The following is a 26,082-nucleotide window of genomic DNA, read 5'->3' as shown; positions in this document are numbered from 1 at the left end:
ACCCTGGATGTTGAAGACCTATTACAATAAATACTGTCTGACTACAATAATTTAGGTCAATTATTGTTCCAAGCTGAAATAGATTGTCTCTTCACAGAATTACCTCCCATCTTTAGCAATTTCCAATAGTCAAGTACCATGTTTCACATTGTAAAAGCCATCTGTTCAAAAAGTAGCATTAAAAAAAAAAAAGCCACCTGATCTATGTAAACAGAGGTGTCATCAGCACTTTGCACTTCAGGAAAATTTAGTAAAAGAAAATCAACAGCTTTATTTTCATGCTTGTAAAATCAGTCTCTCACTTGCTTCAACAGAAATCAGGGATTAGCAGTTGTTAACATCATTTCAATCTTTTTGTTTACTAGATAAAAACTGTACCTAATTTGATCTGTAATCCAAATTTTGGAATTTTGATAACTGTTAAACATGATTTTCCATAAAATATCAGAAAGCATTACCTATAATAAGGATAAGTAGTTTCATGTTAATATGTACACATAGATATGTGTATCTCAAAGGATGATGTAAAAATATTTTTATGGAAAAAATTTTTTAATTTCAAAAAATATATTAAAAAGCAACACACTAGGCATAAACTCCTTGGGAGCAGGACCTGGTCTGTTTACTCACCAGTGTACCGCCAATACATTAATGTGTTCAACAGTTATTTTGACCTGGCACTAATGGTGTTCATTTTTTTTTTCAGGCTTACCAAAATATTTTACATATAGTAAAATACACCCTTTTTAGGGTGTACATGTCTATAAATTTTAACAAACTTATATGTTCATGTAACCATCACAACAACCAAGACAGAGAACACCTCCATCATCCCAAAAAGTTCCCTTGTGTCCCTTTGTAGTTAATTCCTCCTCTGAGTCCCACACAACCACTAATTCAATTCCTGTCTGTGTAGTTTTACCTTTTCCAGAATGTCAAATAAGTGAAATAATACAGTATATACATTTTTCAGTCTGGCTCTTTCACTCAACATCTATGTTGTTGCTCTATCACTAGTTTATTGCTTTTAATCACCACATAGTATTCAATTACATGGATATACCATAATTTGTTTATCCATTCACCACTTGATGGATGTTTGAGTTGTTCCCAGTTTTTGGCAATTATGAGTAAAACAGCAATAAATATTTGCACGCAGGTTTTTGCCTGAACATATATCTTCATTTTTCTTGGGTACACAGCAGGAAGGGAACTGTTGGACTGTATGCAATAATTATTTTTGAGTAAATGAATAATGTCCCAATATTTTAAATATGAGCCAAATATACTGCCATGTTTAACATTTCTGTTTCTAAGCCCTCTAAGGTGTTTAAATATTATACTCTCTCTGTGCAACCCTCACAGCCTGCTTCTTCATCTTACAAGATTGGGAGAGCTCATAGTTATTTTAAAATTTAAACAATCACAAACAGTTTTAGTCCATCATTCTTAAAGTCCCTTTGTTGATACAACTCTCTCAAAAACTACTGAGTTTCCTACCTATTTGATTCCAGTCAGTTCCATGTGCCATTACCACACTCACAGTTCTAAGACTATTTCTTTACCCTGAACACCTCTCTTTCTCCCTTCTTGCCTCCCTCTCTCTCCCACCAAACTCAATTTAAAAATGGGTTACTTTGAGGTTGTCAGGCATCTATGATCTTTGCCCTGAGCCATTTTACCCAACTGGATAGTTTCTCTAGATGCCAATTTAATATGATCCTTGCCCTCAAAAACCTTAATGCATTGAAAAGTTTTATTAATAGTTGTGAAGACCACACCTTTCACCTGATCTCTGCTTCAAGGATGAGCTTTAATAGGCTTTTGTTCTTCTAACGTTTTCTCAATTTTATTTCATAATTTTTGAGGTCTAAAAGCAACTGACTCTGCAAAGCAAGGGTAATCGAGACAGTGCAGTATTGGCATAATAACTGATATCAATGGAACAGAACTGAGAGTCCAAAAATAAAACCATGTCATATGTCTCTAGTCAGGTGATTTTTTGATGAGGGTGCCAAGACCGTTCAGTGGAAGAAAGAATAGTCTTTCAAATAAATGGTGCTGAGACAAATGAGTATCCACATGCCAAAGAGTGAAAGTTGACCCTTTTCTCATACCATATAAAAAAAAATTAACTCAAAATGGATCAAAGATCTAAATGTAAGTGCCAAAACTATAAAACTCTCTTAGAAGAAAACATAGGGATAGATCTTAATGACCTTGGATTTAGCAATGGATTCTTTGATATGACTCCAAAAGTACAGGGAACAAAAGAAAAAAAAAAAGATAAATTAGACTTCAATAAAATTAGAAGCAGGTGACCTTTCCAATGTTACAAGGCCTCTAATTCCTAGAATTCCCATATTACCTTTCATTTCTGCTTGCAAAACAGCCAATTCTTTCCCAAACTTGCCTTTCTTGTAAAATAGTGCCAATACAGCTAACAGTAACAGCACATACTACTAATATTCTGTTTTCCAACCACTTCGTCTAGAGCACGAGTTCCCCAGACATCTGTTCAACCTTCCAATTTACAAAAGGTGACAGTTTAAATTCACTGCCACTATATAACAGTATTCCTCTATCTTTCCAGCCTCCAAAATCAGTTTCTTTACTGGTACTACCAAACTACTAAGTTAAAGCCACGCTTTTAGAATATTTGTTATACAGCACCTGACTCTTAATACCAATTGCTATACTAGTTAAGATAGGCTAGGATATTAACTCCAAAATTTCAGTGGCTTAACACACTCAAAGTAGCAGAGAGGGAGAGAGGGCCCGTTTTTCCATATCTTCCACGTGGTCACCCAGTTGATCAGGTGGGAGGTTTCACCAAGTAAATTTTCACTGATCACAGCAGAGGAAGAATCAGCTGGAGGTTCAAGCTGACTCTGCTCAGGCTTGGAAAAGAATACTTTGACTTCTGCCATAGCAAGAGAGCTGGAATGTTTGGTGATCACCAATGCCTCTGCTATAAGATGTATAGTTTTATTCACACAGATCCTATTTTTGTCCTGTTAAATTTATTCCTAAACATTTTTTTGATTCCCTAATTTCTCAACATATCTAAAGTTCACATGAACTCTAAGGGGAAAAAAGATCTACTGTATCTTATTTTTACTAATTTATTTACTTTTACCTAATCTTCACATGCAATTTTAAAGAAAAGTAGTGTAGTATGTGAGGACAGGTTTAGAAATCTTATCAACTGTAGTTAGGATCTCAGTGAAAGCATATACCATCTATAGGTCCTTAGGCAAGCTACTTAACTTCTCTAAGCTACAATCTCCTCATTTTTAAAATGAGGACAGTAATATTTATTTCAAAATAATACTTTGATAATTAAATGAGGTAAAATAGGTAAAAAGTTTACATTGTGGCTGACTGGTATGAGCCTCCAATTATTAGTATTTTATAACTTACATTATTCTTCAAATTTGTTCCAATACTTACATGCAAAAAGATACTATATAATAACAGATCCACATACACTATCCAAGAAAAATGGCATTCTCCCTGATTTCAAGCTATTATACAAAGCTATAGTAATCAAAACAATATGATACTGGCATAAAAACAGACACACAGATCAACAGAACATAATATAGAGCCCAGAAATAAACTCACTCATATAAGCTCAATTAATTTATGACAAAGGAGCCAAGTATGCAATGGGGAAAGGATAGTTTCTTCAATAAACGGTGTTGGGAAAAACGGACAGCCACATGTAAAAAAATGAAAACGGAGTGTTATCTTACACCATATACAAAAATAAACTCAAATGGATTAAACATATGAATGTAAAACCTAAAACCATGAAGCTCTTAGAAGAAAAACATAGATGGTTAGCTCCTCGACATCAGTCTTAGTGATTATTTTTTTGGACTTGACACCAAAGCAAAGGCAACAAAAGCAAACACATGGGACTACATCAAACTAAAAAGCTTCTGCACAGCAGAGGAAACCATCAACAAAATGAAAGGTAATTTACTGAATGGGACAAAATATTTGCAAATCATATATCTGACAAAGGGTTACTATCGAAAATACATTTTAAAAACCTCATAAAACTCAATTTAAAAAAACCAACAATCTGATTTAAAAATGGGCAAAAAATGTGAACAGACATTATCCAAAGAAGACATATAGATTGCCAACAGATGCATGAAAAGATGCTGAATATCACTAATCATTAAGGAAATGCAAATCAAAACCACAATGAGAGGACCTCCCTGGTGGTACAGTGGCTAAGAATCCACCTACCAATGCAGGGCACACGGGTCCGATCCCTGGTCCCACATGCCATGGAGCAACTAAGCCCGTGCACCACAACTACTGAAAACCTGTGTGCCTAGAGCCCCTGCTCCGCAACAACAGAAGCTAACACAATAAGAAGCCCATGCACCGCAGTGAAGAGTAGCCCTTGCTCTCCACAACTAGAGAAAGCCCGTGCACAGCAACGAAGACCCAACACAGCCATAAATAAATAAATAAATAAATAAATAAATAAATAAATAAATAATCTTTAAAAAAAACCCACACACACACACAATGAGATATCACTGTAAGAATGGCTATTATCAAAAAGATAAGATGTAACAAATGCTGGCAAGGCTGTGGAGAAAAAGGAACCCTTGTACAATGTTGTCAGGAACATAATTTGGTACACTCACTATAGAAAACAGTATGGAGATTCCTCAAAAATTACAAACATATGATCCAGCAATCCCACTTCTGGACATTTATCCAAATAAAATGAAAACACTAATTTTTTTACATATATGCACCTCCATGTTCATTGCAACATTATTTAGAATAGCCTAGATATGGAAACAACCTAAACGTCCATCAATGGATGAACCAGAAAAGAAGATGTGCTATATATAGTCATAAACAAGCATATAATATTTAAAATATTATATAAAAATATTTACACATATAAATATTATTCAGCCATAAAAAGAATGAAATCTCGCCACTGTGACAACATGGATAGACCTCGAGGGCATTATGATAAGTGAAATAAGTCAAAGAAAGACAAATACGAAGTGATCTCACTTATATGTGGAATCTAAAAACAAACAAACAAAAACAAGCTCATAGATACAGAGAGCAGATTGGTGGTTGCCAGAAGCTAGTTGGTTGGGAGTAGGCGAAATGGGTGAAAGGAGTCAAAGGGTACAAAAGTCCAATTATAAAATTAGTAAGTCATGGAGAGGTAATGTACAGCATGGAGACTATACTTAATAATACTAATGGCATATTTGAAAGCTCCTGAAAAAAGGAGATCTTAAAAGTTTTCATCACAGGGAAAAAAAGATTCTGTAATTATATATGATAATGGATATTAACTAGACATTGCGGTGATCATTTCACAATGTATACAAATATTGAATCATTGTGTTGTACACCTAAAACCAATATAATGTTGTATGTCAAATACACCTTAATTAAAAAAAAAACAGAAAACAATCTTAAAGCATTTACCCAGTAAAAAAAACTTTTTTAAAGTGTTCGAGAATTTAAGTCTTACCTTAAACTATAATCATCTTCCTCTTCATATGATTTAATTTGTGTTGAAACAGACTTAGATCGTACTTCTTGCTGATCTCTCTAGTTAAATAAAGCAGTCATACAGGAAAATAACCCACAAAACTAGGATACATTCAAGTGCCCTTCTGATCACTAATTATTTCAGAGTTGTCCACAATTTCTATAAAATCAAAGGACAGAATTCTAAAAGCTATTGTAACAAAATGTCTGTAATAATGTAGTTTCATCTTTCATTCATTCTTGGTTAAGAGTCAATTCTAAGGAAAAACTGTAAGAATGCCAATGCCTTTATACCATCTTAACTGACTCCTGCTTCCCAACTACAATGGAGCTTCCATTCTGTGTAACATGCAAAGGAAATAAGGCTCACAGGAAGTGAAAACATAAATCCATTTAATGGATAGAAAAACTTGTCTCAAATCAGACAAATTCAATGCTAAGATGACCACATAGAAATGAAAGTGCTAAAAATGAAGCACTAAGAGTGAAAGCTTTTGGAGAAGATGTATCAATATGAAAGCGAGAAAACAAAAATTCAATGTGGCAAAAGTTATATCCATTAGAGGACTCTATGATCAAAATACATAATGAATCCCTCCTTTCACTATAATGTTGGATTTCTTTGTTCAAATTATCTTCCTGTTCTTCAGACACTGACAAAAACCTAAAAGATGTAATAAAAATATTTATTTTTTAGTGAAATATTTAGTTACAAATGCAACTTAAAAATCTGTAACCATTATCTAAATACATTACCTGAAATGTTATATATGTTTCTCATTCCTAAACTGACAAATAATGATGTATCTGTCTAAGGCATTAAAATATTGCCTATTCTTCCCTGCCCCCATCAGCTCCAAAGTGGAGTGGGGGTGGGATTTAAATGAAAGGAAATTATAACTGAATTAGAATAAAAAAATGAAAAAAGTTTGAAAGCAGCTACTTTATCCAAGGAATACTACTATGTCCTATCAACTAATAATGGGAATGCTGATACTTAGGGAGGGATGCTTAAAGCAGGAATAACCAATTTGGTGACCAGAATTGGGCAAATATGCTTACATTGTCTAGTGATATAACCTCACTACATTTTTCCTGACTATAAATCTGCTTATGGTCTAGCCCTAAGAATCTGTTACATCCAACTGTAGAGTTTAAGAAACAGATTACCATTTGAGCATTAGTGATCATTGTTATCCTTTATTCAACTTCTGTCCAGAGACTGTTTTATTTCTATCCTGTTGAATTACCCATACTAATCCTATATAGCTACTTGCAAACATTAACCTTAAAATATTGGTGCATATTATTAAATATTAATGTTCCTATTAATTAGATGATTAGAATATCTAAATAGAAAACACTTTTTCAGTGGCTTTTACAAAATGTGTGCTTATCAAAAACATATACATGCATGTATACACAATTATGCATATATCGATGTTCAATTTATGAGCTGAAAATTTATGCTTTGGGCACTTTTTTGTATGTATGTTACACTCAAATTAAAAAATTAAAAAACTAGCACTTACATGGAATTACTAATAACTATACATTTACTCACTATTACTTCTTCAGCTTGTCGAACCAGATCAGCAGTTTTTGCCTCTAATTCTGCATTTAAACGCCTAAACGCAGAAAATAATTTAATAATTGTGATATACTGAAGATTATAACACAAAAATAAAAGTAACAATTTCAATAACTACATTTCAGCTAATCAATAAATGCCGAAACATACACAACATTTTTATTTGGAAATTAACATAACTATTAGTAAGCTTATCTCCATATCGCCATGATTTCTTCTTCTTTATGGTAGAAATTCAAACAGTGTAACTCCTGGCCCTTATTTCAGGTGGAATGATTTATTTGGGAAGAATAAACTGGGTGGGTTCAACTCAGTTCCACCCTCCATATTCTTGGAATCAACTCCAATTGGGAACAGGATGGGGGCAGAGTTGGTGGGGGGTGGGGAAGGGGAGTTGATTTCATCAGGAGTGTTCAGGTAATTGGGGAGGTAAATCTGGGGTTTAGTGAAGACACCTGAGGGGGTTCACACCTCAGCTATATACTTTAGTATCAGCTTCATCAGAAATACAGGTGATTACTTTGACATACCTGCCACTCCTTTTTTTTCCACTCTATTAGGAATCTAGCAAAGAATAAGAATACTATTTGGCCCCATTAAGAGTGTAAGAATAGTAATGCTATTAAAGGAAACTGTTTTGAAAGGAAAAATTGCTCATAATTCTACCACCATCATCCAATCATTTTTAACATTTCTTTCTAATTTTCATCTGTAAGCACATACACAATTTTGTACTGTTCTCCCATAACAATATAGATGGAATATATTTATCTCTATATAATTTTTATAATTAGTGGCTTAAATGGCTATGAAACATTGTAGAGTTGAAGTTAACATTAACATACTAAACCGTTCCTCTTTTTAGTTCGTCCCCTTCTCAGTTTTAAAGGTTAACATTATAATAAACATCCTCAAAAGAATATAACTTTTAAGTTCTATTCACAGGTCACATTTCTAGACTATCTGGGCTCTTCTGAAGTTTTATGAAGAAAATATGTAGAGCAATTTTTAAGATGAGATATCTTGTTGTTTGTTTTTTTAGATATGTGATTCAGAAGTAACACAAACCAGTGATGACCCCCACTCCCAGGAAGAAAAAAAGCAGTATCATATCCCTTCTTAAAACAGTCTGATGTTTTAAGGAATATTTTTATATCTTAGGATGAATTACTCAAAATAAAAATATCTAATAAAGACTTAAAGTTGTATTCAAGATGCCTGTACCTGATTTTTTGCATTTCCCTAACAAGAACCATTAGAAGTTTCTGGTCAATCTAACAGACTGAGATAAATCAAAAGGCTATTCTTCTGCTCCAAAACCCATAGAAATCCTGGATAAAATATAATGAAGGAAATATTGCTAAACTTAAACTCAGGCAAGGAAAATACCCTGGCACTAAAAATAAAGCAGCAACTCAAAGTGAGAGCAGTAAACAGGAACAGAAGCCAAAACAGCTTAACAGCTAGAAACTGTTGCACATGAGAGAGTCATGAAGGGCTACACCTGTGAATCACAAACTACAAAAACACCACCCATAACCCTAGGTGAACGGAAATGAAACTAGAGCCACTTGTGGAAAAGATTCTCTTCTGAGTAATCAGAGCATATAGGAGTGTAGTCCAAGTTCATCTTACCCAGAAGGTAAAGGGACACTATGCCAAAACTTTAATATAGAAAGTCGGCTCAGAACCAGTGAAAACTTGATAAGCTAATAAAGTTAAATGCAAAACCACCCTTAGGGACATTTACTTACCTAGAACACATGCAACTGTCTCAGAAAGCAAATCCTACTAAGATGTCTTCACAAAGGTAACAAATTGTATTAAGAAACAACTCCCCAGGAGGGATAATCAACAAATGCAACAAAATTTGCACCATAAGAACTGGAGATAATAAAACAACCTAGGAAAGAACTTTAAATAGCACTTTTCATTAAAAAAAAAAAAAGAATAGAAACCATTAGGCAAGAAGCAGGCACTGTAACCCAACATTCAAAAGAACAATGAATTTGGAAAAGAACCAAATAGAAATTACACAAATGAAAATACAGTCAATGTAAATAAAAACTCAAATGCAGTGGATAAATTGAACAATAGAATGAAGAGGAAAAGAATGAATTAGAAAACAGATATGAGGAAATCACTAATGAAAAGGTTCTGGGAAACAAAAAGATGAAAATATAAGAGAGGTTAACATCTATATGACAAAGATAGATTTATAGCTACCTAATAGACATTGCAGAAGGAAATCCTGGAGAAGGAGAAAATATCAAAATTTGGAGAGGTACACTGACCATAGTCTAACGAAGTGTGATACATCCAGCTCTGTTCTTTCTCAGGATTGTTTTAGCCACTAGGGATCTTCTGTGTATCCATACAAATTTTAAAATTATTTGTTCTAGTTCTGTAAACAAAATTCCATTGGTATTTTGATATGGATTGCAATGAATCCCCAGACTGGCTTCAGTAATATAGCCATTTTAATAATATTAATTCTACTAATCCATGAACACAGTATACCATTCCATCTCTTTGTGTCATCTTGGATTTCTTTTATCAGTCTTATAGTTTTCTGAGTACAGATCTTTTACCTTCTTAGATTTATTCCTATGTATTTCATTATTTTTGATGCAATTATAAATGTGATTCCTTAATTTCTATTTCTGGTAGATCATTGTTAGTGTATAGAAATGCAACAAATTTCTGCATATTAATTTTGTATTCTGCAACTTTACTGAATTCACTGATGAGCTGTACCAGTTTTCTGCTGGCATCATTAGGATTTTCTGTGTATAGTATCCTGTAAGCAAACAGTGACAGTTTTACTTCTTCCTTTCCAATTTAGATTCCTTTCATTTTATTTATTTATTTATTTATTGGTATAATTGCCATGGCTAGGACTTCCAATACTATGTTGAATAAAAGTGGTGACAGTAAGCATCCTTGTCTTGTTCCTGATCTTACAGGAAATTCTTTTAACTTTTCAGCATTGAGTGTTAATGTTAGCTGTGGGCTTATCACACATGGACTTCATTATGTTGAAGTATGTTCTCTCTATACCAACCTTGTGAAGAGGAGAGTTTTTTAATCATAAATGGATGTTGAATTTTGTCAAATGCTTTTTCTGCATCTATTGAGATAATATGATTTTTATTCTTCTTTTGTAATGTGGTTATCACATTGATAGATTTGCAGATATTGAACCATCCTTGCACCCCAGGATAACACTCATTTGATCATGGGTTATGATTCTTTTAATGTATTGTTGGATTTGGTTTGTTAAAATTTTGTTGAGGATTTCTGCATTTATCTTCATCAGTGATATTGGCCCGTAATTATCTTTTTTGTAATATCTTTGTATAGTTTTGGTATCAAGGTGATGCTGGCCTTATACAATGAGTTCATAAGTGTTCCTTCCTCTGCAACTTTCTGGAATACTTTAAGAAGGATAGGTGTTAACTCTCTTCTAAATGTTTGGTAGAATTCACCTGTGAAGCCATGTGGTCCTGGACTTTTGTTTGTTGGGAGTTGTTTTATTACTAATTCAATTTCATTACTGATACTTGGTCTGTTCATATTTTCTACTTATTCCTGGTTCAGCCTTGGGAGATTTATATTTCTAGGAATTTGTCCATTTCTTTTAGGTTTTCCATCTTATTGGAATATAGTTGTTCATAGTAATCTCTTATGATCCTTTGTATTTCTGTGGTGTCAGCTGTAACGTCTCCTTTTTCATTTCTGATTTTATTGATTTAGGGCCTCTTTTTTTCTCAATGAGATTTATCAATGTTGCTTATCTTTTCAAAGAACTAGCTCTTAGTTTCATTGATTATATATATATATATACACACATATATATATTTAGCCTCTACTTCATTTATTTCTGCTCTAAAGTTTGTTATTTCTTTCCTTCTACTAACTTTGGGTTTTGTTTATTCTTCTAATTCCTTTAGGTGTAAGGTTAGGTTGTTTATTTGAGATTTTTCTTGTTTCCTTAGACAGGCTTGTATCGCTATAAACTTCCCTCTCAGAATTGCTTTTGCTGCATCCCATACATTTTGGATTGTTGTGTTTTTGTTTTCATTTGTCTCCAGGTATTTTCTGATTTCTTCTTTGATTTCTTCAGTGATCCATTGGTTGTTTAGTAGCATATTTTTTAGCCTCTATATGTCTATGGTTTTTGCAGTTTTTTCTTGTAGGTGATTTCTAATCTCATAGCACTGTGGTTGGAAAAGATGGCTGATATGATTTCAATTTTCTTAAATTTACTAAGATTTGTTCTGTCACCTAGCATGTGATCTATTCTGGAGAGTGTTCCATGTGTGCTTGAAAAGAAAGTGTATTCTGCTGCTTTTGAATAGAATATTATATATTCTATTTGGTCTAATGTGTCATTTAAGGCCAGTGTTTCCTCATTGATTTTTCTGTCTGAATGATCTGTCCATTGATGTAAGTGGGGTTTTAAAGTTCACGACTATTATTCTGTTACCATCCTTCATGTCTGTTGTTATGTGCATTATGTATTTAGATACTCCTATGTTGGATGCATATATATTTACTACTGTATATTCTTCTTGGATTGATCCACAGATCATTGTACTACAAAGCTACAGTAGCCAAAACAGTATGGTACTAGAACAAAAGCAGACACATAAATCAATGAAACAGAATAGCAAACTCCAGAACAAACCTGCACTTATATGGGCAATTAATCTATGACAAAGGAGGCAAAAATATACAATGAGGAAAAGACAGTCTTTCAACAGGTGGTGCTGGGAAGACCAGACTGCTACATGTAAAAGAATGAAATTAGAACATTTTTTCATACTATATACAAAAATAAACTCAAGATGGATTAAAGACCTAAATGTAAGACCATAAACCATAAAACTCTAGAAGAAAACAGAGGCAGAACACTCTTCAAAATAAATCACAACAATATTTTTTTGGATTTGTTTCCTAAGGCAAAGGAAACTAAATACATACATACATACATAGGACCTAATTAAACTTACAAGGAAAGGTAAGGAAAAGAAACCACTGACAAAATGAAAAGAATCTACTGAATGGGAGAAAATATTTGCAAATGATATGACCTACAAGGGGTTAATACCCAAACTATATAAATAGCTCATACTACTCAATATCAAAATAATAATAATAATAACAATAACAACCTGGTTAAAAAATAGGCAGAAGACCTGAATAGACATTTTCCCAAAGAATAATACAGATGGCCAACAGGCACATGGAATGCTCAACACTGTTCATCATCAGAGAAATGCAAAGCAAAACTACAATATCATCTCACACCTGTCAGAATGGCTATCATCAAAAAGACCACAAATAACAAATGTTGGCAAGGATGTGGAGAAAAGCGAATCCTCCTATACTGTTGGTGGGAATGTAAATTGGTGCAGCCACGGCGGAAAACAGTATGGCAGTTTCTCAAAAAAATTAAAGATATAACTACCACATGACCCAGTAATTCCACTTCTGGATATACACCCAAAGAAAACGAAAACACCACTTTGAAAAATATATGCACCCCAATGTTCATAGCAGCATTATTTACAATAGCCAAGATATGGAAGCAACCTACATGTTCAACAAAAGATGAATGGATAAAGAATATGTGATACATATACACACTTACATACACAATGGAATACTATTCAGTTATAAAAAAGAATGAAATTTTGCCATTTGCAACAACATGAATGGACATGGAGGGTATTATGCTTAGTGAAATAAGTCAGAGAAAGAAAATACTGTGTTATCACGTGTGGAATCTAAAAAATAAAGCAAATAATGAATATAACAAAACAGAAACAGACCCATACATGTAGAGAACAAACAAGTGGTTACCAATGGGGAGAGGGAAGGAGGGAGGAGCATGATAGCAGTAAAGGATTAAGAGATACAAACTACTATGTATAAAATAAATAAAAGGATATATTGTACAGCACAGGAAATATAGCTATTATTTTATAATAACCCTAAATGGAGTATAATCTATAAAAGTTTTGAATCACTATGCTACACCTGAAGTATAATATTGTAAATCAAGTATACTTCAACAAAACAAAAAGAAAAATGACAAATATTTGAAACTTGAAGAATATAGCAAGAGACATAAAACAAAAGACAATACTACTTTTTAAGAAAAGGGATAATGCTGAGAATTTTCTAGAAATGAATAAATATAGGGACCTCAAGCAGAATTAACAAAATACAAATCCACACCTGTACACATCATAGTGAAACTGCAGAACTTCAAAGACAAGGAGACTGTTCTTTAAATTACAAAGCAAATATTTAAAAAGAAGACAGAAAAATAGTCTACCAGCATGACTATCTTAAAAGTTGACAGTAGATGGCTTATCAATATCTCTAGATTCCAATGGACAATGAAATGGTATCTTTCATGGACCATCGGGAGGTGAGGGGCAGGGACTAGCCATTTTGAGTTCTATATTCAGCTAAACTATCTTTGAAGGATAAGTACAAAGTAACAAAATTTTCAGATAAGACTGGAGAATTAGGACTCAGGTTTTCACATAAAGAAGTAATGGTCTATGCTTCAGAAAAGAGGAAATTGAACCTAGAAAAAAAATGCCAAGAAATGAGAAAACATGACGATAAATCTAAATTAGTACAGAATATGAAAATAACAGGTAAGGGTATTCAAAGCAAAGGGGAAATAAATATTATTTAACTTGAAAAATGAGGGAAACCAAGTTAAAACATTCTAAGGTATTTTCAAACCAGGAAAGGAAAAATAAAGACATAATGAAAACTCATTCAACTAACAAGAGACAGAAAAAAAAATAAAGGCATAAACAGAAAACAACGAAGACGGCCAAAACAATTTCAAATTAATAAACAAAATAATATAAATAAATTCACTTATTATAAGGCAGAAATTACCAGAGAATATAAAAAAAATGCTCTTAATAAAACTAAATGACATAAAAAGTTTGAAAATAAAGAAATACAAAAGATATAACAGACACTACATAATAATGAAAGGAATTATTCATCAAGAGGATTTAAGTAAATCAAACAATATAGCCTCCAAACAAAAATGGACACAATTATAAGGAGAAATTTTTATATTACAATTATAGCTGATTTTAGTACACCTGTGACAGAAACCAATACAGCTACTAGGAAAAAAATGGTGAGGATACTGATGTTATAGACAGCAACATTACTTAGCGTGATCTAAGATATGAGTCAACAAATAGTTAATACACTTTCTATTAAAGAACACACAGAACATTTACAAAAATTCATCATGTACCTGGTCACAACTAAGTTTCAAAACATTTTTGAAAATCAGTATTATATACATTCTCTGAATATAGTACAATTAAAAATAAATTTTAAAGTAACAAAAATAAAACAAGCAAACAGACAGATGCTTGGGAACTACAAAAATACACTCCTAAAATAATCACTATGAAAATCATAAAATATTTAAAACTATATAACCACAAAAGAAATACACATATCAAAACAGATTCTGAAATACAGATAAGCTGTGGTTGGAGAGAAATATACTGAAATTAAATGTATGTATTAAGAAAATAAGAAAAACTAACCTAAAAAAAAAAAACTAAAAAAAGAAAAAATAAATTCACAATTAGAAGAAACAGAAATCATAAAGACTGAAGAACGAAATTTTAAATCACTTAGGTGAGCAATAAAACCAAAAGCTAATTCTCCAAAAAGACCAATAAAACATATACACACCTCCCAGCAAGACTGATAGAAAAGTCCCCAAAAGAACGTGTGTATAAGGTTTCAGATACAGTCAAGACTTAAAACATAAGGGCATAATTAGAATAAATGTATGTTAATAGATTTTAAAACATACATGAAGTGGACACTGTTCTAGAGAGCTGGCAAACAACCAAAATTTATTTATTTGCATTCACAGGCAAAAAAACCCAACAAAAACCCACACTAGACTCAGTTTCACAGTTTTAATCAAAGGGCAGATGAACTGATTACAAGAAGCTTCTAAGAACAGAATAAAATAAAAAACGGAAAACTGTTCAGCTTATTTTATGTAGCTAGGGTAATAATGACATAAAAATCAAAAAGGCAAAGAACTAGAAAAAAGTGTAAGACCAATTTCACTTCTCTTTATAGGTGAAAAAAAAACCTACATAAAATTAAAGCAATCTAATCCAGGGGACTTTAAAAGAAAGCAACAAATCTGCCTTTGTAGTTCCCTATGTTAAAACATTAAATGAGGAGGTTAAAAAAGTTTCATTACGTAAATAAATTTGGGGAAAAAATTTTGTTAAAATTTAACATTCATTCAAAATACAAATTAAGGGTATAATATTACGTATCAACTATCCTTGATTAAAAAGTAAAGAATTAAGGCAAACTGAATCCTTAAGCCTGATAAAATAATATCTACCAAAACTCTACAGCAAACCTCAAATGTAGTGATAAATTAACAGTGGGCTCTTCAAAATCATAACCAAGATAAGAATGTTTACCATCACTTTTTCTATTCCATATTGCACTGGAAGTTGTAATCAGGTCAAGAAAAAAGATGCAGAGGAAATTGTAAAGGGACAAAACTATCACAATTTGCATATAATATAACTCTTTATAAAAAACTCAAAGGACTCTGCAGAATAAGAGAGTTCAGCAGAACTGACAATCTATATAAATATAGGTATAGGATCAACATATAAAAATCAGTAATGTTTCTATCCATATAACCAATTAGAAAAGGTAGCAGAAAAAAAAACATTCATTATAGCAACAAAAACTATAAGGTACCTTTTAAAAATTATACATGCAAGACTTTTATGAAATAATATGATAAAACATTATTAATGGACACCCAGAACAACCCCATGTAAATAGAGATATATCACATTCGTGGAAGGGCAGATTCAACAGCATAAAGATGTCAGTTCTCTGTAAATTAATCTATAAATCCAATGTAATTGGCATTTATGGGCAAGAAGTTTTGGGGAAGGCTTTCAGTTATCACGATCAATTAAAACAGATGCCACATAATCTTAATGTTTAGCTCTCTGGTTTTATGATATAAGCACAAGTCTTGGAATATCTATTGATTTGAGTGATCAGCATATAGTTTACTATCTCATATAGTGATTATTTCCTCCAACTATCTGACAGGAGCTGACTGTGAAAGATTCTGGATTGGGATTTCAGGGAGGTGCTGTTGATTAAAATGACATCCCTGCATGCCTAACATCAAGATAACATGTGGCAAAATACTCTGTTATAAACTCATATTCTTGCCTATGTGGATGGTGAGACATCTCACCCTTATGCATAGTGCTGAGTGATCACAAATTTCAAGCAGTGCATGGGAGCTACTCTGTTCAAAAGCCTCAGATTTGCACACCTCAGAGTGCATATAATAGTACAAATAACAACTGGGAGCCTTTACCACAAAACTTTTGCTAAAATAGAATAGCTCCTATCCATGCAGGACCATATCCTTAATGAAGGGCCACATGCAAAATATACCCTTAAATAACCAAATGAATTAACCTAATCAATGCATGTATTTAGTGCTATCTGGTACATGGTAACGAAAACAAATGTTTTGGGTGGAAAACAGATGACTCAGAACTGTATATGAACAACAGATCCGTTGATTAAGTACACTCTTACTAGAGTAATGGACCCATTTCATCAAACGATGTAAGACAATTATGTTTCTACATGTTATGGCAAGTTGACATGTGTCTAGTTTATCTAAAGACAGTACACTTCAGTTCTAACTCTAAACATGCTTTAATTTTAAGTACAGATCATTTGGTAACTACGTTTAACCGTTTGAGGAACTGCCAGAATGTTTCCCATTAATTGCTGTAAATTAAAAAGAAGGTGAATTTAAAAAAAAAATTTTTTTTTGGTAAGGGTATATACGAGGGCAAATAAAAGACATGGTCTCTGACCTTGTGGAACTCACAGTCCAGCAGAGGAAACAGCCAAAAAAGTAAACTAACAGATGAATTTACTGCAACCAGTTATGCTAATTGCAATGAAAATTTAATCAGACAATAAAAAAAGAGTAATAGGGAGCCTACTTATCATAGTCAAGACAGGCCACTCTGGTAGGCAAAAAGGAGAGAGGTCAAGATCACACAAAAAGTAGGAGCCAGGTGTGACAGCGCTTTTGAAGTGCAACTGGAAACCACTGCAAAGTTTTAGGCAAGGGAGTGACAAAGTCAAAAGATTACTCTGACATCGGCGTGAAAAACGAGGGATGAAGAGTGGAGTGGTCCAGGAAGGAAAGCACGTGTCTTCAGGATAGCTGTAATTACACTGAGAGCAGAGAAGGAAAGGAAACCCTCCCAACTCCGCCAAACGTGGATGAGAACGGTAATTCCAAATGCCTTGAGAAATATGCTTTCAGTTTAGACACCAAACCTAAAAGAAATTTACATACGTAAACTCCAGGCACTTGAAATTACGTGGAATTCCTTTAACTAGAAACTGAACTATTCGTGGCAATTCCTGCTATCCAAACTACTTCTAGCAGTATCATCTCTCTGACGAACAGGTTTACTTAACTTGGGTTAAATTTCGCCCACGTTCAACACCTACAGGAGAAAAGATAAAGAAGGGCAAGCTAATGGGATGATGAGAAGAAAATGCCGGACAGTGAATGGTCTCAAAGATCCACTCAGTGGCTAGGAAAAGTACTTGTGAGCAGCCTCATTTCGGGGAAAGAAAGAAGGAAAAGCTGAACCGCCAAATTTCTTACTTATATTCTTCCTCCTTGGCGAGGAGGTCCCGTTGAGATGAGGCAGGTTGCTGAACGCGTTGCGGAAGCGGAGTCCCTGAAACGCCCCGTCTCTGTCAAAGAGACAGACACTTTCAGACCCAAAGTTAAATGAATTTCGGTGTCCGCAGGACTGTTCGAAACCTAGCTGCTACCCAGGAAAGTAGAGTTGAACTAACCTTAATACTTCGCCCCGCCATCTTTCGCGGCCGCGACGCCGTTGCTGAGGCAACGACGCATCTTCCCGCGAGAGTTACCACAACACCCGCAGCCTCCAGCCGCGGGCAAGATTCTGTCCACGCCCCTATTCTTGGCTGAAAATAGCGCGATGCTGTGGAGGGGCTGAGAACTGGGGAGTGGGCGCTGCGATGTTTTCACTTCTCTGCCGTTAGCGCTGACCACTTCTGTCCTGCTGCAGGAACAGAAGAAGCCAAAGTAGTGCGTTGATTTATAAATTAAGTTGGCGATGGACGGGTTTCAACCAAGGAAGACAGGTCCATTTCTAACACTCAGTAGGAAGCAAGCTAGTAAAGCTCCTGCTTTGTTGTGGTTTTCCAAACTTAGTGGCCAGTTTGACTTCCGACTGTTTTGTTTAAAATGAACTATTTAATGGAATTCCAAGTTCTAATTTCTCACATTTATTTATTGCATGGTTAAAAGCGCAGGCTCTCAAGGCAGTCGTCTAAGTTCATGTCCTGGGTCTGCCACGTACTAGCTTGGGCAAATCATTAACTCAGCTACTCCATCCGTAAAGTGGGGGTAAGAATAGTGCCCATCTCCCATAGTTACTGTGAGGAGTAAGTGAATTTATGCTTAGAACTGTGCCTGGAACACAGTAAGTAATCAAAAATTCTAATTTGGGGGGAATAAACTTAGGAATCCAGAAATAAACTTCACATTTAGGGTCAACTGATCTTCAACGAAGGTGCCAAGACCATTCAATGGGGAAAGACTAGTCTTTTCAACAAATGGTAATGGGATAAGTGGATGTCCACATGTAAAAGAATGAAGTTGGACCTTTATCTCACACCATGTGCAAAAATCAACTCAGAATGGATCAAAGGCCTAATTTTATGAGTTAGATTAAAGCTAACTCTTTAAAGAAACATAGGTATATATACTCATCACCTTGAATTAGGTGATGATTTCTTAGAAATGACACCAGAAACGCAAGCAACAAAAGAAAAATCAATAAACTAGACATCAAAATTAAAAACATTTCATTTTAAAGGATACCATAAATAAAATAAAAAGACAAACCACAGAAAGGGAGGTAAATTTTGCAAATCTTATATTTAATAAGAGACCTGTGTCTAGAATATATAAAAGAGCTATGTTTAAAATGGGCAAGGATCCTGAATAGGCATTCCTCCAAAGAAGATATACATATAGCCAAAAAGCATATGAAATTGTGCTCAAAATCATTAGTCTTAAGGGAAGTGCAAATCAAACCATAATGAGATACCACTTCACACCAGCTAGGAAAACTATAATGAAAAAAGATGGACAATAACGTGTTGGAGAAGATGTGGAAAAATTCAAACCTTCAAACACTGTTGGTAGGAATACAAGATTGTGCAGCCACTGTGGAAAACAGTCTGGCAGTTTCTCAGAAGTTTATACATAAAGTTACCACATGATCTAGTGACCCATTCCTAGCTACATACCCAAGAGAAATGAAAACATATACCCTCTCAAAAAGTTGTATACAAATTTTTATAGCAGCATTATTCAGAAAAGACAAAAAGTGAAAATGACTCAGATGATAATAAATTGATTAATAGGTAAATAAAAAGTGGTGAAGTCATACAATGGAATATTATTCAGCACCAGAAAGGAAGACGTACTGATGCGTACTGTAATATGGATGAACCTTGAAAACATGCTAGGGGTAAGAAGCAATTCACGAAAAACCACATATTATATGATTCCATTCTAATAGGACCACATATTATATGAAATGTCCGGAACAGGCAAATCTATAGGGGCAGAAAGTAGTTCAGTGGTTGCCTAGCCCTGGCAGATAATGGGGGGTTGACTAAAGGGTTGCAAGATTTTTTTGGCAGGGGTGGGGTAATAAAAATGTTCTAAAATTGTGATAATGGTTTCACAACTCTGTGAATATACTAAAAGCTGATTAATAGTACACTTTACATGGGTGAATGGTGGGTATGTGAACTACATCAAGTTGTTAAAACAATAAAAATAAATTATTAAAATAAAAAAGTCAAAAGATGGGAAAAGGTATGTCATACTAACACGATCAAAAAGAAAGCTAGAGTAGCTACATTAATTTCAAACCAAGTGATTTCAGAACCAGAAAAGAAATCAGGGATAAAGAGGAGCATTATATAATGATAGAGGTCAGCTCTCCAAGGAGATATAACCATTCTTAATGTCTATGAACCAAACAGTTGAGTGTCAAAATGCATGAGGCAAAAACTAATAGGAATGCAAAGATATATAGATAAACGCACAAATACACGGGGAAACATCAGCACCCCAATTTCAGTCATTGATAGTTTGGGCAGGCAGAAAATCAGTAAGGATATAATTGCCCTCAACAGCACTATCAATCTGCTTGATCTAATTGACATTTATAGAATATTCTATCCAACAACAGCAGAATACACATTCTTCTCAAGGTCATGTGGAATGTTTACCAAGATAGACCACATCCTGGGCCACAAAATACACATTAATAAATTTAAAAGAATAGAAATCACATTCATTTTCTAGAATTGCTCTAAGAAAGTACCCAAGACTGGGTGGCTTAAAACAAAAGTAACTTATTGTCTCACAGTCTGGCGGCTGGAAGTCCAAAATCAAGGTGTTAGCAGGGCCATGCCCCCTTTGAAACCTGTAGGGGAGAATCCTTCCTTGCATCTTCCTAACTTCTGGTGGTGGCTACCACTCCTTGGCATTCCTTGGCTTGTAGCTGCATCACTCCAATCTCTGCCTTTGTAATCACATGGCATTCTCCCTGTGTCTCTGTCATCACATGGCATTTCTTCCAATCATATTGGATTAGGACCCACCCTAATGACCTCATGCTAACTTGATTACATCTGTAAAGACCCAATTTCCAAATAAGGTCATATTCACAGGTTAAGGGGAGGGGTGTGTATGTTTTGGGTTAGGAGTTTCAACGTGTCTTTTGGGGGAACACAATTCAACCTGTAACAGAAATTATATAAACTATCTTCTCTGAGGCCATGATAGTATTAAACTAGAAATAAATAACAGAAAAATAGCTGGAAAATCCCAAAATAGTTGGAGACTAAACACACACTTTAAAATAATACATGGGTCAAAGAAGTCTAAAGAGAAATTTAAAAGTATTTTGAACTCAATGAAAATGAAAATACAATTTATCAAAACTTGTAGCATACAATGAAAGCAGCACTTAGACAGAATGCTTAGCTTTAAATGTATGTATTAGAAAAGAAGGAAAATCTAAAATCAACAATCTAAGGTTCCACCTTAGGCAATGAAAGAAAGAGCAAGTTAAGCTTAAAGAGAGCAAAAGAAAAGAAATAATAAAAATTAGAACAGAAATCAATGGAATTGAAAACAAAAACAACAGAGAAAATCACAGAAACCAAAATCTGGTTCTTTGAAAGGATCAATTAAATGAATAAACCTCTAGCCATACTAACCAAAAAAAAAAAAAAAAAAAGCAAAGGCACAAAATTACCTGTTCTGTATTCTTTTCTGTGATGGTCAGTCAGGTCAGTCTGGTGCAACCACCAGAGAAGGCACAGAAGAGGCTCAGGAAAACAAAGTTCATTATACTCAAAGGTCCTAGAACTAGAAGGCACAGCATGCCATGCAAGGCTACATGGGAAACTCTCAGAGTAGTTAGGAGTCAGCAAACATGAGGGAAGAGAAAATCTAGACTACCCTGTAGAAAAAGCGAGGCAGAGTGAACAGTTTAGGATTGGCTAGTTTGAATCATTTCAGCAGGCTTTAAGCATTAGAGGCTGTTCCTAGTTGCCTGGTATTTGGCCCTGGGATGATTGAAACAGAGGAATATTGCCTCCTGAGGTATACAGGTCAGTTAGAGGAGGTATGACTCTGCATTGGTCAGTTGGCATATTTAAGGTACACTCCTGGCTGAGCCCTTTGCTATCTCTGAGAATTGGCTATGCCGAGGAGTCTCTCCCTAGCCAGAAAGATTTTTTAAGATGTAAAAACATAATAATACACAGGAAAACTGTTTAAATAAACAGTACAACACCATTATCAGAAATGGAATAGGGATCATCATTAATTATCCCATGAACATTAAAAGAAAAATAAAGGAATACTATCAACAACTGTATACCCAGAAATTTGATAAATTAGATGAAATGAACCAATTCCTTGAAAGATGCAAACTACCAAAATTCATACAAGGAGAAATAGATAATCTGAGTAGTCTAAGGACTGAGTCAATAACTTTCCAAGAAAGAAAGCACCAGGCCCAGGTGGTTTCACTGATGAATTCAACTAACATTCAAGGATTAAATGATACCAATTCTCCATAATCTCTTCTAAAAAATAGAAATAAAGGGAACACCTCCTAACTCATTCTATAAGTCCAGCATTACCCTATTACCAAAAGCAGTTAAGGATATTATAAGAAGAAAAACTATGGACCGATATCTCTCATGAACATAGATGTAAAAGTCTTTAACAAATATTAGCAAGTTGAATCAAACAATGTACAAAAAGAATTATACAACACAACCAAGTAGGATTTATTCTAGGTGAATAAGGATAGTGCAGCATTCTAAAATCAATCAGTAAAATACAGTACAGAAAGAGGATAAAGTAGAAAAATCATACAATCATATAAATTGATGCAGCAAAAGCTTTAGAGCCAATCCAACAACCTTCCTGGTAAAAATTCTCAGCAAACTAGGAATAGAGGGGAACTTCCTCAGCTTGATAAAGAACAAAATACCTACAGCTACCATCACAGTTAACAGTGAGAAACTGAATGCTTTCCTCAAAAGATCAGGAATAAGGTAAGGATATCCTCTCTCATCATTTCTATTTACTCTCACACCTAAAGTCCTAGCTAATAATAAGAAAAGGAAATAAAAGGTATACAGATTGAAAATGAAGAAATAAAATACCTTCGTTTACAGACGACATGAGTGTCTATGGAGGAATCCCAAGGAATCAACAAAAATCTCCTGGAACTAATAAGCAAGGCTGATAAAACAAAATGTAGTCATTTTGTTGGGCAGTGGAGTCTAACACAACATTGTAAAGCAACCATACTCCAATGAAAAAAATTTTAAAAATATAAAGAAAAGGCGAAAGATTTATTCGATCTGAGACGAAGTGAGAGAGTAGCACAGACATATATATACTACCAACTGTAAAATAGATAGTCAGTGGGAAGTTGTTGTATAACAAAGGGAGTCCAACTCGAGGATGGAAGATGCCTTAGAGGACTGGGGCGGGGAGGGTTAGCGGGACTCAAGGAGGGGGGAGTCAAGGAAGGGAGGGAATACGGGGATATGTGTATAAAAACAGTTGATTGAACTTGGTGTACCCCCCAAAAAATAATAAATAAATAAATAAAATTTAAAAAAATATATAAAGAAAAAAATGTAGTCTATGCATACAGTGAATCTGGATACACAGTATAAGATGGATGAACCTTGAAAACATGCTAAGTGAAATAAGCCAGACCCGAAAGAAAAAATATTGTATGATTCTACTTAAATGAGGTATCTAAAATAGACAAATTCAGAGACAGAAAATAGAACAGAGGTTACCAGGAGATAGGGAGAGAGAGGACTGATGTGGTTTTTTTTTTTTAATGAGTACAGAGTTTCTGTTTGGGATGATCAAAAAGTTCTGGGAATGAATGATTGTGATCACTGAACAATGTTATGAATCTATTTAATGCCACTGGACTATGTGCTTAAAAATAGTTACAATGGTAAATTTTACGTTATGTATATTTTACTACAGTAAAAGAATTCCAACAGAGGGGCGGCCTACAAAATACCTGATCAGTACTCCTGAATGCTATCAAGGTCAGGCAAAGCAAGGAAAGTTTGACAAACTGTCACAACCAGGAGGAGCCTAAGGAAACATGACAAGTAAATGTAAAGTCGTATCCTGGATCGAATCCAGGAACAGAAAAAGATGTTAGGTTTAAAAACCAAAGAAATCTGAATGGACTATGGACTTAGTTAATGACAATGTATCAATAATGGTTGATTAATTCTAACAAATGTACTATGCCAATGTAAGATGTTAATAATAAGGGATATTGGGTGCAGGATATATGGGAACTCTGTACTCTATTCTCAATTTTTCTGTAAATCTAATTCTGTTCTAAAAAATAAAGTCTAATTTTAAAAAATAAGCTGAAAGAGATTTTTGCTGCAATAGAATTGTAAGCTAAATTATCTGGGGGCACCCTTAGTGCAAAACAACCAGATTCTGTTAAAAGAAACAGACAGACAAGTATAAATGCATTGCTAAAAACTTGAAGGAAGCAGAGAAAATCTCTGTGTCCTGCTGACATCTCCCCCTCCAGCTCTTTGCCCCCTCAAATAAATAAAACTGATTCTGTGACTAGGCAATTAAAAACAAAAGGACTAATCAGAGAAAATGCCCATAAAAGAACTGTGCTCAGAAAACCAAGTCTGTGTTTAGGTCAACAGTAATATGAAGGAGCTGAACTTGAGACCCTTGCTCTAAGCTACTAAACTAAATGAAAAAGGGTAAAGTACTTTCAAAATTGGTAGTGCCCCCAAGCTCCCAGAAGAATCAAACACAAATCCTCTTCAGAGAAAAATATCTCTAATTAAACCCACCAGATTCCTGGATTAAGATCAAGAAAATGTGAATTCATCATCAAATATCACCAAGCATAAAGGAAACAAATCACCATTAGTGAAAAATGAGAAGAAATAATAAATATTTAGAACGCCCAAGAGACATTAAAATTGTATCAGCTGTGAAATGTAGAATATCTATTTAGAAAATATTTAAAGACATAAGGGATAGAATCACAATGATGAGCAAGCAATAAGAGACTATCAGGAATGACCAAGCCAACGTGACAATACTCAGATTAAGCTTTCAGACATCAAACACACATTTGTTGAAATGAAAACACTCATGGATGGTTCGAATGGCAGATCAGACACAGATAATTTATAAAGCATAAAATATCTAAGAAAATTATCCAGAATGAACAGAGAATGATAAGGACATGGGAGATACAAAAGAAATGTTAAACAATTATAGAAGTTAGATTGAGAAGGTCTGACATATAAATAATCAGATTCCAAGGACAGATTTTTAGAGAAGCAATATTACAAAAGTTAACTGCTTAGAATCTTCCAGGAGTTAGGAAAGATATGAATGCACAGATTCAAGAAGCACAGAGTGTCACAAAGAGGATAAATTTAAAAATCTATTCTTAAAAAACTAAAAATAGAACTACCATATGATCCAGGAATCCCACTCCTGGGCATATACATAGAGAAAACCATAATCCAAAAAGAAACATGTACCATAATGTTCATTGCAGTCCTATTTACAATAGCCAGGACGTGGAAGCAACCTAAATGCCCATCAACAGACGAATGGATAAAGAAGATGTGGCATATATATACAATGGAGTATTACTCAGCCATAAAAAGGAATGCAATGGAGCTATATATATTGAGGTGGATAGACCCAGAGTCTGTCATACAGAGTGAAGTAAGCCAGAAAGAGTAAAACATATACAGTATGCTAACTCATATATACGGAATCTTTAAAAAAAAAATGGTACTAATGAACCCAGTGACAGGGCAAGAATAAGGATGCAGATACAGAGAATGGACTAGAGGACACAGGGGTGGGGAGGTAGAGGGCAAAGGGGAAGCTGGGATGAAGTGAGAGTAGCATAGACATATATCCACTACCAACTGTAAAGTAGATAGCTAGTGGGAAGTTGCTGTATAACAAAGGGAGGTCAACTTGAGGATGGGTGGTGATTCCTTAGAGGGCCAGGACAGGGAGAGCAGGAGGGAGCCGCAGGAGGGAGGGGATATGGGGATATATGTATAAATACAGCTGATTCACTTTGGTGTACCTCAAAAGCTGGTACAAGAGTGTATAGCAATTATGTTCCAATAAA

The 26,082-nt window shown here is 34.3% G+C and overlaps 1 protein-coding gene across 4 annotated transcripts in view; it reads right to left on the bottom strand.

The window, feature by feature from the left end:
- Positions 1-18,222, bottom strand: part of TEX9 (testis expressed 9) — a 73,695-nt gene extending 55,473 nt beyond the window's left edge. For all 4 annotated transcript variants that reach the window (XR_009051386.1, XM_057722424.1, XM_057722423.1 and 1 more), the window contains exons 1-4: positions 18,119-18,222; positions 17,922-18,013; positions 7,118-7,181; positions 5,534-5,613 (exon numbers count right to left, since the gene is read on the bottom strand). Coding sequence is in view for 3 of the 4 variants with exons in the window: in XM_057722424.1 (XP_057578407.1) it covers positions 5,534-5,613; positions 7,118-7,181; positions 17,922-18,013; positions 18,119-18,139 (257 nt within the window). In the remaining variant the exon portion in view is untranslated. The remainder of the gene's footprint in view (positions 1-5,533; positions 5,614-7,117; positions 7,182-17,921; positions 18,014-18,118) is intronic.
- Positions 18,223-26,082: the final 7,860 nt, after the last annotated feature.

This window comes from Hippopotamus amphibius, chromosome 2, assembly GCF_030028045.1.
Source record: "Hippopotamus amphibius kiboko isolate mHipAmp2 chromosome 2, mHipAmp2.hap2, whole genome shotgun sequence".
NCBI classification, from domain to species: Eukaryota; Metazoa; Chordata; class Mammalia; order Artiodactyla; family Hippopotamidae; genus Hippopotamus; species Hippopotamus amphibius.
The sequence above is the reverse complement of the archived record's forward strand: the minus strand, read 5'-3'. Positions and strand labels throughout refer to the sequence as shown.